The sequence below is a fragment of the Danio rerio genome, chromosome 13 (genome assembly GCF_052040795.2).
Source record: "Danio rerio strain M-AB ecotype USA chromosome 13, GRCz13ab, whole genome shotgun sequence".
Classification (NCBI taxonomy): Eukaryota; Metazoa; Chordata; class Actinopteri; order Cypriniformes; family Danionidae; genus Danio; species Danio rerio.
Window position 1 is genome coordinate 26,904,782 of NC_141033.1, and position 18,683 is coordinate 26,923,464.

The following is an 18,683-nucleotide window of genomic DNA, read 5'->3' on the forward strand; positions in this document are numbered from 1 at the left end:
TTTTCATCACAAACCCTCCAACATTATTTACAAATTTATTATTTACATGTACAAACCCTGGCAATATGGGTTTTAATGCATTTTGTTGGTAACAAAGAAAGTACTACTTTTTCATTCATACTTTTATTTTTACAATATTAATAATCCAAAAGCAAGCAGTATAAATTACCTAATGGTCAAACTCAATTCCTGGAGGGCCGTAGCTCTGCATAGTTTAGCTTTAACCACCTCTAACTCACACCTGTTTAGTAGTCTCAAGTAGACTGAGAGCTGCAGCCCTCCATGAATAGAGTTTGAGACCTATGAGGCCCAGACAGAATCTGCAGACATTTTTTGCTATTTCTGCTGAGAATTTTGTTTTTAAAAAACCTACGGATTTATGTTAAATGATTTTAGGAATATCATAACTAAGAACTTAATATATGAAATAAAAAATAATACATTTTAACTTTTATTTAATGTTTACATTGCAAATCCAGTTAGATCCACTTATTTGGTAAACAAAGCAAGTTTCTCATATAATATACCTACGAAAAGACAGAAAATGTTATTTTACAAACTGTATTGTAAATAAATCATGTGAACATTTTGATAGTACTATTTTTATATCACAATAATATTATTGAAATGCATTTAAAAACTGAATAAATATGAATTTACACACTTTGACACAAGTAAATAAATACACTCAATGATAAACTAAAAAACTGTGGAAATCTGCGGATTTCTGCACGCGCAGATTCCGTGTGGGCCTACCTATGACTTAAACTAATCATAAAGTTTATGTGAATGACTACGAATTTCATTATATACTTTGTAATCAGTAACAGGTTAGGCCTACAATGGGGTATATGGACACAGACATTTAAATTAAGTCAGCCCTAGGGCTTCTGGTTAATTGTCATCCCATACAAAATTGCTGCGTTAAAGACAGACATCCCAAGTCTCCTGGAAGTATATAAATTGGGTATCTGACCAATCAAGAAGCACTGCATTAAACTATATTTTTCTGTGCCTTGTCTTTAAAATTTATGGAAATTAATTTTACCCAAGAATTAAAAAAAAAAATTCAGCTCTGGCCAGTTGCTAATGACGGCACCTGCATTTAAACAGTCTGTCATCTCTTTTTACACTTTAACAACTAAATAAATGCTTGAATTACAGTACAACATTAATGCTGTAAAAGGAACCTTATGAAACTGAAAACAGTCACATAAACTTTTCACCGGAAGTTCATCATTGGCTGAAAAACATTAGCTGCGCATATAGCCCATTGGTGGTTCTCACAATGTAACAATAAAACTCTCGTAAATCAGAGACACAAATGCTTTTGGTTTAATATTAGGCAGACACACATTGGTAACAAGATAACTTACAGTTAAAAGAGACTGAAAAAGTACATGGAGAAAATGTATATAAAACCAATCAAGTGCTAATTAACAGCTTTTAGAGTTCACCTAAATCTTTTACAAACATCTGGATCTTTAGCAACAGATTACGAAAAATAATCTTCAATGCAGTACAAAAGGCTAAACAATTACAATAAATTAAACTCATTCATACGTATCAAATCGTCCATCAAATGGTTTACTTCATAACTAATGACCAAACGCAAAAATTGGGCATAAGATGTACAAAATGTTCAACAATTATAATCCCACTGACCACAAGGGGTCACTATGTACCATGTGAGATGTTCTTGGGTCAAACGACAGCATATGTGTGCGTGTTTGTGCGTGTGTGTGTGTCTGTGTTAATGAGAACTGAGGTCTTTCAGGAAATGTTTGACCATACAGCATGTCTCACATCCTCAGGTTTAATATCACCAGTGACCCTGAGATTTATCTTAATTTCTGAGCTTTACTTAAAATTAGATTGTATTAAAAGCATAGAGCACAAGCTGTGGATCTGCTTCACGAGCACACATGCACATTTTTTAAACAGTCCCCGATAAATCAACAGACTATTTCATAATTTAACAGGATTTGCTATTAGGGACATAAATATTTACAGCAAATACTTTTCGGCTCATCTTCAAAAATAGTTAATGTTTCACACAATCAGTTAAAATAAAGATCAAGAGGTCAGTCGGTGACTGGTTTTCATTACTATCCATTGTTATCTTCTTGCAAATTGGAAATATTCCCTTTTCGACTTTTACATATAATCTGGGATGTTCCCAAACACAAAAACCAACGATTTGGCACAATTGGATAAGATTATCATAACTGTAAAATACTTCAAACTAAATGTAAAACAGACTGGCCATTAGTGTTCCATTCACAGATTCGAGTAAACCTTATGTTTGATGTAAACTTCACAGCGACATCACGTCTTTAGTGGTTTTTTTAAAAAGTAAAAGAGAAAGAGTGAAGGAGAAGGATATGAGAGACCACAGTTGACAGTTTACAGCACAGACTCCACACCGTCCTTGTCATTGAGTGTTTCGCGTGAGGAGTTTTCTTCTTGGTTCTGGTGTGTGACGAGTGGGGAGGTTTCCTCTTCTGCTTTGACGTTAGCAACCACCTCCACCTTGATCTCCAGCAGCTCCTGCTCCTCCTGATGCTCCTGCTGATGCTTTTGTTTCTTCATCTCTTGCTCATTGATGTGGTGAAGGATTCCAGCACCGAGGGCATCACCCTCCACATTCACCACAGTAGTGGTGCGGTCTCTGAACACAAATCAGACACAAGTTTTGTTAGTCATTATGTTAAACTGTAGCTCAAGCGGCAGAGTATGGTTCTGGAAACTCTATGATGATCTTTTTATATGTCTAGTGAAAATAAATTTGATGTGAATACTTGAGAAGGGTATAAACGGAGGCCGGAGCCAGCTCCAAGTGGGTGGGTCTTGGAGCTCCAAGTGGGCTGGGCAAACCTTATTTAGTTGTATTTAGATTTGAATATTGTGCTTTATAAATTTGTACACCTAACCCTAACCCTAAACCCAACCTCATAGTAAACTGTTGTGTTTTATTAACGTCTACACCTAAATCCAACACTAAACCCAACCTCACAGTACCCTGATAAACCCAACCTACTTGCGGTGTAATTCCTCCCACTTGCAGGTCTCCGGGCTGCAGCGATACATACTTGGAATACTCTGTGTGCCAAAATTATAAGCCCTTCTATGAAATATTTAATAATTTTAAATATTTTGTTTATGATGTTTAATGGAGCAATATTTTTTTTTGTTCTGTCGTATTTGTTTTAGTTTGCCAGGAATAAAAGCAGTTTTAAATATGAAAAATAATGTTCACCCCTTAAGAAACTTTTTTATTGGCTTATTATGTTGCCTAATTAACTTAGTTAAGCTTTTAAATGACACTTTCAGCTGAATTCTACCATCTTGCAAAATAACTAGTAAAATATTATGTACTGTCATCATGGCAAAGACAAGAAAATTAGTTATCAGAAATTAGTTATTTAAAATTAGGTTTCAATATGGTGTTTAAAAAATCTGGTCTCTAATAAACAGCACTCTGGAAATATTTAGAAAATAATACAAATTTTATCAAGCTAATAACTTTGACTTCAGCTGCACATATACTTTATTCATTTGTATTTCTATATGGTAAATTTAGCCTGCGTGTTGTGTTCTGAATGTGTACAGTATGCAAGTATTACATTTCTGATTATGATAAGAAGCTTATGAAGGCTCTTATAAAGCTTTAAACAAAACACTGCAAAGCTTTCGAGTTTCATTATATTTCTGGATAAGAGTGCATTATATGAAAAAAATATATAATGTAATGTTTAGAAATATGAATTGAAATGCTAGCATTGTATTAAACAACCACATACTGAACTGTTGGTCAGGTGGTAACACAGAGCTAAAACATGCTAGAAATATGCTAAACTATCATTTTTATGTTTGCACTGGCTGCATGGTGGGTAGCATGTTTGCCTTACAGCAAGAGGTTGCTGGTTTGAGCCTCAGCTGGAGCAAGAAGGTTGCTGGTTCAAGCGCCGGCTGGGTCAGTTAGTGTGTGGAGTTTGAATGTTGTCCCCGTGTTTACGTTGGTTTCATGTGGTCTAGGTGAATTGGGTAGGCTAAATTGTCCATAGTGTATGTGTGTGTGTATGGATGTTTTCCAGTGATGGGTTGCAGCTGGAAGGGCATCTGCTAAGTATACCATATGCTGGATAAGTTGGCGGTTCATTCTGCTGTGATGACCCCAGTTTAATAAAGGAACTAAGCCGAAAAGAAGATGAATGAATGTTTTCACACGAAGTTTAAACTTGCTTTTCTCAAACCAATATAAAAGTTTGTCCCAAAAAACTTTAATGTTCAATGTTCAACCTTTTCCCTATGCTTATGATGCTTCGCCAATTTATGGGATTAACTTACTCATTCATTCCTTTGTTTTTCAATTTAGTCCCTTTATTAATTAGAGGTCACCATAGTGGAATGAACCGCTAACTTATACAGCATATTTTTTACACAGCGGATGCCCTTCCAGCTGCAACCCAGTACTGGGAAACATCCATACACACTCACTCATACACATACACTATGGCCAATCTAGTTTATTTCACCTACACCACATGTCTTTGGACTGTAGGGGAAACCTGAGCACCCAGAGGAAACCCTAACTTTCATTTAGTTGTAAATAATCATTTTCCCTAAATAATAATAAGAATAATAAACTAAATGTGTAGAAAAGTTGCATTATTGTCTTTCCAGATAAAACATTGGATATTAAAACCAAACACTCAAATACAAAGTTACTTTCACCAGACTGTGAATAACACCAAAAACCTTTGTCACAAAATAATAGTCATTTGTAACACTTAACAACACACAAAAAATTCTGCCACAATAATGCAAACATTAAATACAAGATTCAGAATTTTAAGTGAGTATTATTAGTGTAACATTTCAGTGTATTTTAAAATTACCCAACTAGAAGTGCAGCTCATCATAAACACAGAAAAAGGTGGCTAGTCAGAATGTTTAGCCCTCTGGAATTATTAGCTCCCTTGTATATCTTTCCCCAATTTGTGTTTAACAGAGTGAGGACTTTTTCTAACAAATTTCTAAACAGTTTTAATTACTGATTTCTTTTATCTTTGCCATGATGACTGTATAAATTATTTTACTAGATATTTTTTCAAGACACTAGTATTCAGCTTAAAGTGCAATTTAAAGGCTTAACTAGGTTATTTAGGGTAATTAGGCAAGTCATTGTATATCAGTGGTTTGTTCTGTAGATTCAAAAACAATATTTCTTATGGGGGCTAATAATATTGACCATAATAATCAAAACTGCTTTTATTCTAGGCAAAATAAAACAAATTAAACTTTCTCCAGAAGAAAAAAACATTATAGGACATACTATGAACAAATCCTTGCTGTTAAACATAATTTGGAAAGTATTTGAAAAAATATTTACAAGAGGGCTAATAATTTTGACTTCAACATTATATATATATATATATTACTGAATGACACACTCTTAGAAACAACTAAAATGGGAGAATTAAGCTGTCTTACACAATCCAGTCTACGGCCAACATGAGTGACAGGTCATGGGTTGGCAGACCAATGGCTTCCAGAATGATGGCGATGGTGATGATTCCTCCGGCTGGAATACCTGCTGCTCCCACACTAGAAGCGGTGGCTGTCACCCTGTCAATACGCAAACAAGCAGTCATTTAGCAGAAGCTTTATCCAAAGTGACTAACTGTACATATATTACATACACAAATTCCTAGCGATGATATCATGGTGCTAAAAGCCAGATTTGAAGAAGCTCATTCATTGCCATCCAAACTGCATAACCTGGCACACTGGGAGAGGCTCCAGATTGTGAATGATATTATTTGTAAATTTAGATCAAGCTTAGCATCTTACAACCAGAGAACATGTTGTACAGTGCTTAGGATATATAAGTACTACCCTCACAAATCTCTCTTTTAAATCCATATTTTTAATAGGAAGCTGTACAATATTGTATGTGTGTTTATTCATTAGATTAGCCAGTACTGAAGCCAAATCTGGAGCTTATCTAACAAATAACTTACAATAGCGTTCCAAAAACTAGTACACCCAATTTATTTTATTAAAAAATATTAAATACTAATTTTAAAAAAGGAAAAATCAAAAGAAGCAAAAAAATTGAAATTTTGTAGGTTGTAATTTATTTGTGCAATATTTTGCTTGTATTTAATTGTATTATCTTTCAATTTCTAAATATGTTTGGAGACTAAAATATTATTTGAATAAAATATATCTATCTAATAAATGTGTTTTGTTTAAATGCACCTACATTCACTGAGACATGGTAACAAATATTAATTTTCAAACCAAAAATATTTCATTTTTGTAACCAGGAGCGTTCACAGTATGCTCCAGCTGATTGGGATGTACACTCACAGGATTGTGAAGATCTGGCCTGCGTTAAGATCAACATTGTTGAGCTGGGCAATAAACACAGCAGCAACACACTGGAAAATGGCCGCTCCATCCATGTTAACAGTGGCTCCGATAGGTAAAATGAACCGACTGATTCGTTTGTCGACACCGTTGTTCTCCTCTACACACTTCATCATGGTGGGCAGAGTCGCTGAGCTGCACAGACATGAGAAACAGACAAGATTTAAATGTTTTACGTCTAAACAGAAATACTTTTAGAATATTTTTTTAGGGAGATCACCTGTTAACACCTTATATTAAAATGTTAAATTGTTAAGCCGTTCAATAGTAGACAAGGCTAAATACAAGTTTAAGCAAAGTTTCCAGCTTATGAACACTTTCAGAGCAGATGTCCTGTAGTCGACAGCGCATTTGACCAGTATGTTTTTTAAATCTAGATGCTCATAATTGTATTCAAAAAGCAACAAAAAACAACTATTCAAACTAACCAAATGAGATTAAACACCGTCTGAAATTGTAAGTTTTGGTTTGAAAGAAAAAAAAAGTTGTGTGCTTTCAAGTTCACATGTAAATTACATTCTCTTTGTTTGAAATATAACAAGAAAAGTTCAGAAAAAAACAATCCAAGCATTTTTGAGTGAGTTTAAAAGATGTCTAATAAACGTCCAAACAGACGTAATAGCTAAAACAAGGCTAAATTTGGACTGTCATTGAAAATCTAGCTGTCTAGATGTCAATCTAATAGACAAAAATAGATTAGTCTTGAAATAGACATGGCTACACATGCAAAGTCTGTCTAATTCTCTTATGACTAGTAGTGTTTTTAAACTATCATTAGTTGTCTGTTAGATATTCACAGACCGTCTTTGTTAGGATGTATATTAGACATCTTTCAAACACAAAATGACTTGGTTGGCACAACCCAATGGATCCTTCCCTAAAAGAAATCATATCAGTGGTCAGTATGGACAAAATTAAATCAAATCATTGTTTTTGTGTTTCATCATTTGCAACAACACTATTAAAGATTTAATAAAACCAGTGTTTCAAGAAAAAACAGGAAGCAAATACTTCTGTAAACCAGACCAACCCAAACAAATACAATAATCTACAGAAGCTTAGAGAAAGGGAATGTAGATTAGCTCAACTAAATCTGCTCATGATACAACAGAAGTGCACAAACTATAACAAATTACCTGGAGCAGGTGGCAAAGGCAGTGGTAAAAGGTGTGATGAGGCCAGACAGGAAACTGTAGGGGTTTGTACGAGTGAAGCCGAAGTAGATAAGAGGTAGGATAATACAACCATGGATGATGTGGCCCAGGATTGAGGCGAAAATGTACTTTCCCAAACTAGTGACCAACAGAACCACATCTTCCATCTCCACGATCTTACTGCCAACCAAGAACATGATGCCAAAAGGCACATACCTGAAGAACAATATGACAGAATATATCACATATCATGTGCATCATTTAGAAATCCTTTGTTTTTATTATATTATATTATATTATAATATATTATATTATATTATGTTATATTATATTATATTATATTATATTATGTTATATTATATTATTCATTCATTAATTTTCTTGTCGGCTTAGTCCCTTTATTAATCTGGGGTCACCACAGTGGAATGAACCGCCAACTTATCCAGCAAGTTTTTACACAGCGGATGCCCTTCCAGCCACAACCCATCTCTGGGAATATATTATATTATATTATATTATATTATATTATATTATATTATATTATATTATATTATATTATATTATATTATATTATATTATATTATATTATATTGATGAAACAAAATCTATTGTTTCATATTTGTCTTGGAATCATAAAATACATTGTTTATGGTATTATTATATCAAAATTTACATGAACGCAATATTACACACTGTTGCATGGATGACGAGAGAAACATGAATAACAACATCGTGAGAAAGTTGTTTGCCCTTGTTATCATTAGTTTCGGAAAAGTATTTTATATTTTATTATTTATTTAATATTTCTCAATTTTAATCAAATGTTTGCTCTGAAAACTGCACCCCTGAATACTGTCTTGACTATGTCTTCAGTGTAGATACGGGCCAGAAACATCTATCAAGTACACTAAATGTCAATCCTTTGGTTTCTCTCACGGAATCTAGGGAAAATGACCTTGGTGTTGGTATTGAGGAAGATAAATGGGAAGATATTTCAAAGATGGTCCACTCCTCCTCCATATGTGTCAAACACTGCAATGTAAGGTGCTCCAAAGAGCTCATTTGACTAATGCCAAATTAGATTTTTTTTTTCCTGATAGAAGTGATGCCTGTCATTGCTGTAAGCCAGGCATGTCCAAACTCGGTCCTGTAGGGCCGGTGTCCTGCAAAGTTTAGTTTCAACCCCAATCACACACCCAGGCTAGCTAATCAAGCTCTTACTAGGCTTTCTAGAAACATTCTTGCAGGTGTATTGAGGCAAGTTGGAGCTAAAATCTGCAGGACACCGGCCCTCCAGGACCTAGTTTGGACACCCCTGCTGTAAGCAGTCTCCTGCTAGCCATATCCATTTGTTCTGGAGTTTTAGTTCTGGAGAATTTCTGGTCCATTGTTTTTGATACACTTAATTAAGCTATTAACATATATCTAGAGCCTAACCCCTTTAGAGCCTCTTTTGGCATTTCAGTTGAAAGTTGATCTTGCCAGATTATTGCTTTTTTCTACTCTAGCTAGACGAGCCATAGTTATCAAATGTGAACAGGTAATTCCTCCATCACATGACAAGTGGATCCGAGAAAAATGTAGCTAAATAAAACTTGAGAAATTAAGATGTTTACTTGCAGGACTCTCTCTGGAGTCCTGGTCTAATACAGGACCTAGAGTCCTGTATTAGACTATATGAAAGGCTTCCCCTGTTCTGCTGATATCAGCTCTAATACGCTATAAATATCTGGAAAGAGGAAATATTGACTCCTTAAAGTGATCTTTTCATCATTTTCTTTACAAATGTTTTACTCTTTTATTGGTAAACTGTCTCATTTATTTATTTATTTAATATTTATATTTTTTTTCTCTCAGAAGATGTGTTTGTTTTTAATTCATAAATTTAATTAATTTTATTTTGAGGGGATAGTGAAAAAAAAGAAAACTGTAACTAAAAGACAGTCTGTAATTTTTTTATTCTGTATTATATACTACTATGTATGATCTTGTTAAATACCAATAAAAATGTTTGAACTGAAATTCTATAACATGATCAAATTTCCTTTACATGCAGTCAATATATATAGACTATTAATATAATATAATATAATATAATATAATATAATATAATATAATATAATATAATATAATATAATATAATATAATATAATATAATATAATATAATATAATATAATATAATAGTATTTTACTGGATTAGATGTCAAAGACTTGATCAAAGATCTTCACTTACCACATGATCCAGGACACAAGCACCATAGTGGCTTCATTGAAGGCATTAAAAAAGCGAATGAGCTCCTCTCCTTCTGCCCCAAGCTTCCTCAAAGCAACTCCAAAAACCATAGCGAAGAGAACAAGACCCAGAATATTCATTCCATCTGTGTCTGTTCCAAAGGGAACCTGAAACCCACCAGACCATGTTTTCCATTGGTTTAAAGTGGCTTACATTAGAAGAGCACAATCAAACAGTATAATAATGCCATTAATCCTTTTCAATGTTTTCTTGGCAGCAGAATCCATGAACAATGCAACAATCCACTTTGTTTTAACTGATTAAATGTGTTCAGTGCTAAATTTGACTAATTAACTTCTATTAACAAATGCTCCCACTCAATAGTGAAATGTCATATTCCCTGTCGCTGAACTTGATATGATTGTGCATGGACAAGTGACTTTCAAAAGATGAAACGTGATGAGGATTGGCCCTCAGACAGACTTTCCCTCAGCGGTGGAGGCAGTGTGGTCACAGGGTGATGAAGATCTGACGGGACTGAGCTACTGTTCCACTCAATCCTGCTCTTGTTCTGGGCTTAATCACACATACAGGCACGGCTCATCACTTGGCACACAGCACTGGTTGTTCTGTAAGCCCTACTTAAGCAATTACGGACCTCAAGCGTTCTGAGAGATTGCCCACATATTTGCCTATGCACCAGCAGATATGAGACATTTTAGTTGAGCCAGGATGTAATGAAGACCCGGTGATTTTTACAAAGGCTAATCACATACCGTAGTAAATTTTTCTGTTATAGCTTGTGCCATTTTAAAAGAACCATCAATAGAATGGATGTTAGAAACTATGCATGCATAGGTTGTTTATTTAAATCTGACCAATCAGATAGGGGTATTTCTATCTTCATTCTCACATCACCAGTAGGTGATATTAGGTGAATCTAAGCCTGAAAATAGATACTATTGCTTGAAAAAAAGCCAATAAGAATCAGAATTTCTGTCTAGGTTTTTAGTCATTCATGGTGTTTTAAAGTCTATATATGTTGTTGTTGTTTTAATTGGATCCATAAACTGCACTGTAAAAACATAATCCTTATTTCCTTTCATTTTTTCTCATGTACACAACACATTATTCTTATTTTGATACATTTTTTAACCTTTAACTGATAGGACAGTAGAAGATATAGACAGGAAAGCATGGGGAGAGAAAAGAGAAGAAGGATCAGCATAAGACCTCGAGACGGTAATCGAACTCGGGTCACCCTGAACACTGGAGTGCCATGTGTCGAAGCACTAACCACTACAACATTGGTGCTGACATGTACACTCAACTGAGTGAACAAAAAAACCTCTTGTGGAAATTGATACTAAGAAATAAAACATCAGAACAAACAAACATATTTCATTTAATATTAATAATAATAAAACAGACAAATGGAAACAAAACATTTATTAGACAGAATTAGAAACAGGACTGGAGGTAAAACAACAATAATGGTAAACAAGACAAGCATCAAAACATGGCAGGACAAACAGGGAAAAATGCTTTGTAATGCTTCACATGTGCAGCATGCCGTCCTGTTTTTTTTCAATTGAACTATGTTTGTTTGTTCTGATAACGTTTTATTTCCTAGTAACCATTTTATATAGGGTTTTTTGGTTTACTCAACTTTAGACATTTTAAGTCGGTAAAACTGATGTTTTCAAAAGTTGAGTACATGTTGGCACCAATGGTTGAGTGGTTTGTGCATCAACACATGGCACTCCGGTGTTCACAGTGACACGTGTTTGATTTCTGCCTCGAGATCCAATGCCGATGCTTCCCTTCTCTCCTCTCCCCACGCTTTCCTGTCTATACTCTCTATTGTCCGTTAAAGGTTAAAAAAAAGACTGTTGCATACACAAGAAAAATATAAGGAATTAAGGATTTAGTTTTTATTTGTTCAGTCAACTGCAGAAAAATGTTCAGTTGGCATGACTTAAAAGGTTTTGTTACAGAGTAGTTCACCTCTCCAGAAAACTAATAATCTTATGTGAACCCAACTAAATGTTTTTTGTATTACTGACAAATAATTTTAATATCAGTGCAGCTTATGATTTCAAAAGTTGAGTCAACAAGAAAAAGCAAAAGGAAATTAGGATTATGTTTTTTTGTTGTTGTACTGCCTTAAAAGTTTTAAAGTGTGTTTGTTTTAGTATGATCCTTACATAAATTAATCGTTTTTACAATATTTGATAAGATGGAAATATTGTTATTTTAACACTCAACAATATCGCACATTGGATATTTTCCCAGTATCATGCAGCCCTCGTACATTTGCATTAATTAAAGTTCCGAGACATTTTGCATTCAAAAAAAGCTCACTGAAATGTACATTCAAACACTATTCTGTTGGTAAGCTTTTGAAATTGTTAATAAAATTTTCATAATGGTCGGTGCAAATTGACACATGGCACTCTGGTGCTCACGGCAACCCAAGTTTGATTCCTGCCTCAAGGTCCAATGCCAATCCTTCTCTCTTATATACTGCATCTTTAAACTGAAAGTATGAATGAATTTCAGTGCAGTTGGGTGGAAATCTGAACTCATATGGTTCTGGATGTAACTTTTATTTTACTTGTTAACAGAAAACCTGCTCATGTTATCTCATTCATTTTCCTTCAGCTTAGTCCCTTTATTCATCAGGGACTTTACAATTTAATCATTTTAATATCTCTTAGCATACCCTGAGTCATCTTACAAGCCTTTAGGTGCTATGCTGAGACTAGAATGCAGACACATGGGAGACACACAGAAAAAAAAAAGCCCTTAAGGAAAGGATTGCCATCTCCAGCTGCTTGAGTGCTTAGTAGGACAGGAGCAGCAAAACTGGCTGCGTCAACCCTGGCCCTGTGCAAACAAACAGCAGGCTCATTCAAGGCTGCCAAAAAGCCAGCACTACTGATTGGTCAGAAACAAACCATCTAAGATGCTGGAATTGAGATTCATTTTTTTAAAAGAATTCAAAATTGTAGGGTTTAATGAATGTTTCAACAGGTGATCCAAGGGGAACAGTAAAAGTTCATTGTAATGTAAAGTCAGGACATTGATTTGTTTGTTTGTTTGTTTGTTTGTTTGTTTTTGTTTGTTTGTTTTTGTTTGTTTGTTTGTTTGTTTGTTTGTTTGTTTGTTTGTTTAATGCCATGACAGCTTCTATGGCTATTTTAGTATGCTACATATATAAATTCTGTTCAGCTTTTAACAACAGAATTTTTGCTAAAAACTCTAAAAAGTATATTTGGATTAACCCCAGTATTAAAATCGTTTCAAAAGAATGAACTGAATAAAATAAGGTATTGCACAGAAATAAAGCCTACATAATCAAATAAATTATTTATTTGAAATATATATAATTATTGTTTGAAAATAAATATAAAGATTAAGTACCTTCTGGTAGTTGAGGGTTCCATTTGTTCCATTTCCAATAAGAACTGTCTTGTAGTCAGTGGCATACTGTGACAAAAGTGAGAGACAGAGGAGAAAAACACCATGAGCTGCATGCAGTGCTGATCACAAAGCTATTTTGGCTGATTTCAGTTCGTTCCAGTGTGCAGCTTCATGAACTGTGATGCATTTGATTATTTCTCTGCATTGAGCCTGTTTCTGTGCGAGCCTTGTGCCAAAATACTCACAAAAGCTGTATTTAAAGTTTAGCTGGAGAGGACTTTGAGACTGGTACACACCGAGACAAGGACAAAGATCCCCCAACAACCCTACTATTCAGGACCCCTGTTCCTCAAAAACTCCAATTATATGAGCTGGTGCACTCAGTTTAGTTTTCTTCTGTCTTTCGTATTTTAAAACAGAAAGAAAGTAGGTGCAGTTCAGAACAGAATGTGTTCCTCTATTTATAAAAAATGAGCAGACTAATTTAAAAATTCAGCATTTTTATAAGTAGATTTTCTTTATTGCATTGTGATATATATATATATATATATATATATATATATATATATATATATTTACAAAAGGTTTACTTTGAAAGTAGTCCTGAGGAAAAAAACAGGCTATTGTTATGGAAATTTTGCATAATTTTGGCTATACCGATAACCGATAATACTTTCATTTTAAAGTAAGGCTGCCTAAAAATCACTACAACGAATATTTAAAAATGTGTTATGTATGAACCAGCTCTAAAGGTTCACAATTAACAACATCTCTAATGTGCCTTTAATTCATATGAATTAGCAATGTTTGCATAATCTGAACCTGACTTGCATGTGACAGCAAAATCTAACCCATAAACATTTTTCACAGTTATAACAAACTGGAAGAGATCTGCAAAAAATGTAGTGTGAACAAGTTCATTTGCAACAGGCCAGTAAAATAATTCCCAGGCATTTCTATATTAATCCTGCTAATCTGTGTCTCCTCCCCTTTAAAGCCTATCTGGACTCCTTCCAGGTGACCGTCAATGGAAACCCAACTGGATGGAGAAACATTCTCCCACAGGATAAAGAAACATCCCATCTGCACCTAATGACCCCGATTAAATCTACTCTGGCTTTTTGTTTTATTTTACAAATTGATAACTCGAAGCCCCATTCGGTTTATGTCAACAGGGTCATCTGCATGCTCCGGTCTGGACACATCGATCTTATCTCCTAGAGTCACGAACCCCCTGACCTGGCTTTTAGCAGAGCATGCTCACTGTTGAGCAGTTGCCCGTGTGGTACAACCCAGTGAACCAAGCCAGGTTGCCAGGCGCCAAGGAATGGAATCAGCTTGCTATGGAAACTGCCCGGTTGCTTAGTAGTGAGAAAGGATGGGAGGTATTTATTGAGCTGGGACAAAAATGCTTGCTCCATTTTGTGACTCTCTCAATTAGATATGAAGGAGCTGTTAACATGAAGGAAGTGATCTACAAATATTCATTCCGGATATAAACGCTGTTGTGAGTGTTTGTGAGTGTGTTTTGGGGACAGCTTGAGGATAAAACTTACTGAGCGGAAAGCCGCAGCCACTAGGTTGGATGGAAACAGGTTTCTGAAAAGGAAAAACAAGCAAGAGAGATAAGGCAGTGATGCAGACATGTGTGAAAATAAGCTCTTATCGTCACAGATGGACAGCATTGCTAAATTCCCACCCGCTTGCAACATGATGGACCCGTAAAGGAAGTTTTGCATTGATCTACACTCATCAATATATCTACAAACTGATGTTCATTCACGCAGGTTACAGAATGGATTATTTTAAACTAAACTGAGGTTAGTTCTTATTCAGCATGTGACCTCAGTTAAAAAAGAGGATTATTCTAGTAACCATGTGAACTCTGAGGTAAATAGAAGTATGTTTTCCTCAGGTTTATGCAGACCTATTATGCAGCCATTTTTCAATTTTGTTATATAATTGCATAGGTTTCAGAGGCTTTAAGTTCTAACAAAAGTGTCCAATGAAAAGTATATTTTTGTGTGTAATGTAGACGTAATTCTTTGTGTAATAAGTTAATTAAAAGATTTTTTATTTTAATATGAAAAACCTTTCTGTTTTATGTTCTGGTGTATGACATGGTGCATGCTAGATTATCATAATTACCATGATTATGATTAAAATCAATCAGAACAGTTTTTGTACAGAAGTGTTGTACTACACCCAGTAGGTTAAAAAATGAGAATAAGGAGCTGTTTTATTTTTTGTTTTCTATTTTTAGATCAGAATGGTACAAAATCATAACTCATACTAAAAAGATAGCATAAGAAGAAAAATAACATTGATGTTTGTCATGTCATCTAATGTATCCATAAACCACATTCAAAGATATAAAGGTACAAAGCTGTCACTAAGGCAGTGCCTTTCCATAAGGTACATATTTAGACATTTTAGATGATAAAATATCTCTATGAATCTTTTGAAAAAAATATTACCCAAGTGAAGTTTTGCACCTTTTTATACCTTTATTTATGAGTGTGTATTTAAATTCTTGTATTCCAAAAAGTAAAAAATGGCTTAAATGACTACTGCATATAATTCAGTAACATAATTCCCCCTAAATATGCTATATTAAATAAAAAAAATATTTATAACTTAACTTCTTTGAAAAAGCTGTAATTTTTGTCACAATGCAAACAGCTCCAGAAGGTTAAAACACTCTGACCAATGAAATACTCTGTTATAATTTTATATGCAACTTTAAAAGAAAACTTTGATAAAAGTTTAATATCAGTGATTTGTATTTTTATAGAGAATAATTCCATTTCTTTATGGATTTGGATGGGTCAAGAGAAATATGAGCATATGACTTAGTTGAAGCCAGACACACAAAAAAGATAATTTTCATAACAACAATGGCCCTTTGTTTTATTTACAAATTAGTAATATCTGATTGCATCCTGATATAAAAGCTTCAAATTCGTCTCGACTCCTCACTTTTCGAAACTTTTTGTTAGTGTGAAAAATATAATAAAATAGTAGTATTATATAAATCAAATAATATATTTCCATCTGTTTTTCCAGCTGTTTTCTATACATAGAAAAATATCAAATAACATGGAAGTCAATTGCTGCTGCTTTCCAACATTCTTCAAAACATCTTCATTTGGGTTCAACAGAAGACAGAAACTGAAACAAGTTGGGGGCTGTTCTAAACAAGTTGGGGCAATGACAGAATTTAAAATTTTTTTGGTGAACTATCCCTTTAAAACCAACTTTCAATTATCACATGGTCTGCAAGTAAATTCTTGTAAGTTAAATCTCACCATGGCCTTCAGCATTCTGCAATAATAATAATAATGATAAAAATAATAATGTTATTGGCAAATTGTGTGTGTGCATTTCATAATTTGCATTCTATTAAAATATATAAATTAAATTAAAGTGAAATCATTAATCAATCAATCAATCAATCAATCAATCAATCAATCAGTATTTTACCATATTAGTAGTAATATTAGGCCTAATAATGTACACTTTATATATAATGTTAAAATTTTACTGATCAACTTAAAAATATATAGGACCCAGGTGCAGGTCTACTATCTACTGTACTACATACTATCTTTTCAAAAAGTCCAAATAAAAATATTGTTTAAAAAAGTATAATCATTCTGGCACATACATTAACCAATTTGAGCCCAAATCCTCCTTAGTGGTTTCATGCATGTAGCCTTGTTATATGAACATATATTTTGCATTTATTTTCCCCAGTTTTTTCCCCCCAAGAAAATCGTATTTGAATATGCGGTAAACTATAGCAGCCGGTGGGCTTAAATGGGTTAATCAAGCCGGTAACTTGCACTGAGCGGATTGCGCGCTGTATTAGTACACTGCTTTATTTCTCATTTAAAATAGCGCTCCGCTATTATTTGTAGACATTATTATTAGCAATAATTTTCATAACTAAAATAATACCTCGCAAGGTCTAAAAACGAATCCGCCGTCTCTTTGTTGTTGCTCACGCCTTCCAGCCCCAAGTTGTTGGTGTTGAGCGCTCCGGCTCCCACTCCCGGTTTGATGATGAAGGCGAGCGCGACCCCGATAGATGAAGCGATTAGGGTGGTCACCAGAAAGTAAGACACGGCGATTCCTCCTAGCTTTCCCAGCGAGCGCGTGTCAAGACTCGCGGCGCCAGAAATTAAACTGCACACCACCAGAGGGAGGATGATCATCTTGAGCATCCTCAGCAGCATTTCTCCGGGGAAGGCGAAATAAGTCATCTGCGCACGGGTGAGGTTCATGTTCCGTACCATCATCCCTAGCCCGACGCCCACCAGGACCCCGGACACCGTCATGATCACCAGCAGGTTTCTTTTGAAGAAACCGGCGCATTTGTCCTTACAGCTTTTCTTTTCTGATTTTATTGAGACCGTTGGTAACGAGCATTTGTGCCCAGCGTGTCCGTTGATTTCGCTCTTCTTCTCCTCCATGATTTTCCGCCTTCTTTTTAAGAGGAACCAGGCTTTACTCGAGAGAAGCGTGCGTGCGCGTGGAGCAGAGCGGACTGGAGAGCGCTCGTAAAAACCAGCCGGCACTTATAGACATGTGCTGCATCTACCAATGACGAGGGGGCTTTTAAAGATGAAGACTCAGGGCATGCGCACTCCTGGACCAAGATGAAATGATGCAACAAGGCAAAGGGTTGCTGATATCAGAAACTAATCATGCAACATAGAATGATTAATAATAATAATAATAATGTTATTGGTGAATTTTAAGTGTGCATTTCATAATTTGCATGCAAATAAACTGCATGAATGAAATTAAATTGAAGTAATCAATCAATCAATCAATCAATCAATCAATCAATCAATCAGTCAGTATTTTACCATATTAGTAGTAATAATAGGCCTAATAATGTACAATTTAGGTTATATTTAATGTTAACATTATATTGCTGAATTTAGAAAAATAATACCAGGGTCATTCTGTCTACATAATGTTTAAATAAATTATATATTAAATTATTAAATATGTAATCACAATGTAATATAGGCCTACTAAAATACTGATGAAATGTAGTAGCAAGTACTTGACTTTCTGTTTCCTTCATGTGAATAGAGACTATTATTATTATTTTATTATTATTGTTGAATATTGTTATTATTATTATTTTATTATTTAATATTGTTATTATTGTTATTATTATTTATTATTATTATTATTATTATTATTATTATTATTATTGTTGTTGTTGTTATTATTATTGTTATTTATTATTATTATTATTGTTGTTGTTGTTGTAAGAATTATTATTATTATTGATAATAATATTATTAGTATTATTATTATTGTGATTGTTGTTGTTGTTATTGATGTTTTTATTGTTTTTATTATTATTATTATTATTGTGGTTGTTGTTGATGTTTTTATCATTATTATTATT

General features: G+C 34.2%; 1 protein-coding gene across 2 annotated transcripts; it reads right to left on the bottom strand.

Moving 5' to 3' along the window:
* Positions 1 to 1,312: 1,312 nt before the first annotated feature.
* Positions 1,313 to 17,847, bottom strand: slc1a4 (solute carrier family 1 member 4). 2 transcript variants are annotated; one of them, XM_087277652.1, is made up of 8 exons: positions 17,213 to 17,847; positions 14,809 to 14,851; positions 13,253 to 13,318; positions 9,827 to 9,993; positions 7,575 to 7,808; positions 6,379 to 6,573; positions 5,497 to 5,631; positions 1,313 to 2,671 (listed from the first exon to the last, which is right to left on the bottom strand). In XM_087277652.1, the coding sequence occupies exons 1-8, from the start codon at positions 17,725 to 17,727 to the stop codon at positions 2,407 to 2,409; spliced, it is 1,620 nt and encodes a 539-aa protein (XP_087133778.1). In that variant the 5' UTR covers positions 17,728 to 17,847; the 3' UTR covers positions 1,313 to 2,406.
* Between the last annotated feature and the right edge of the window lie 836 nt (positions 17,848 to 18,683).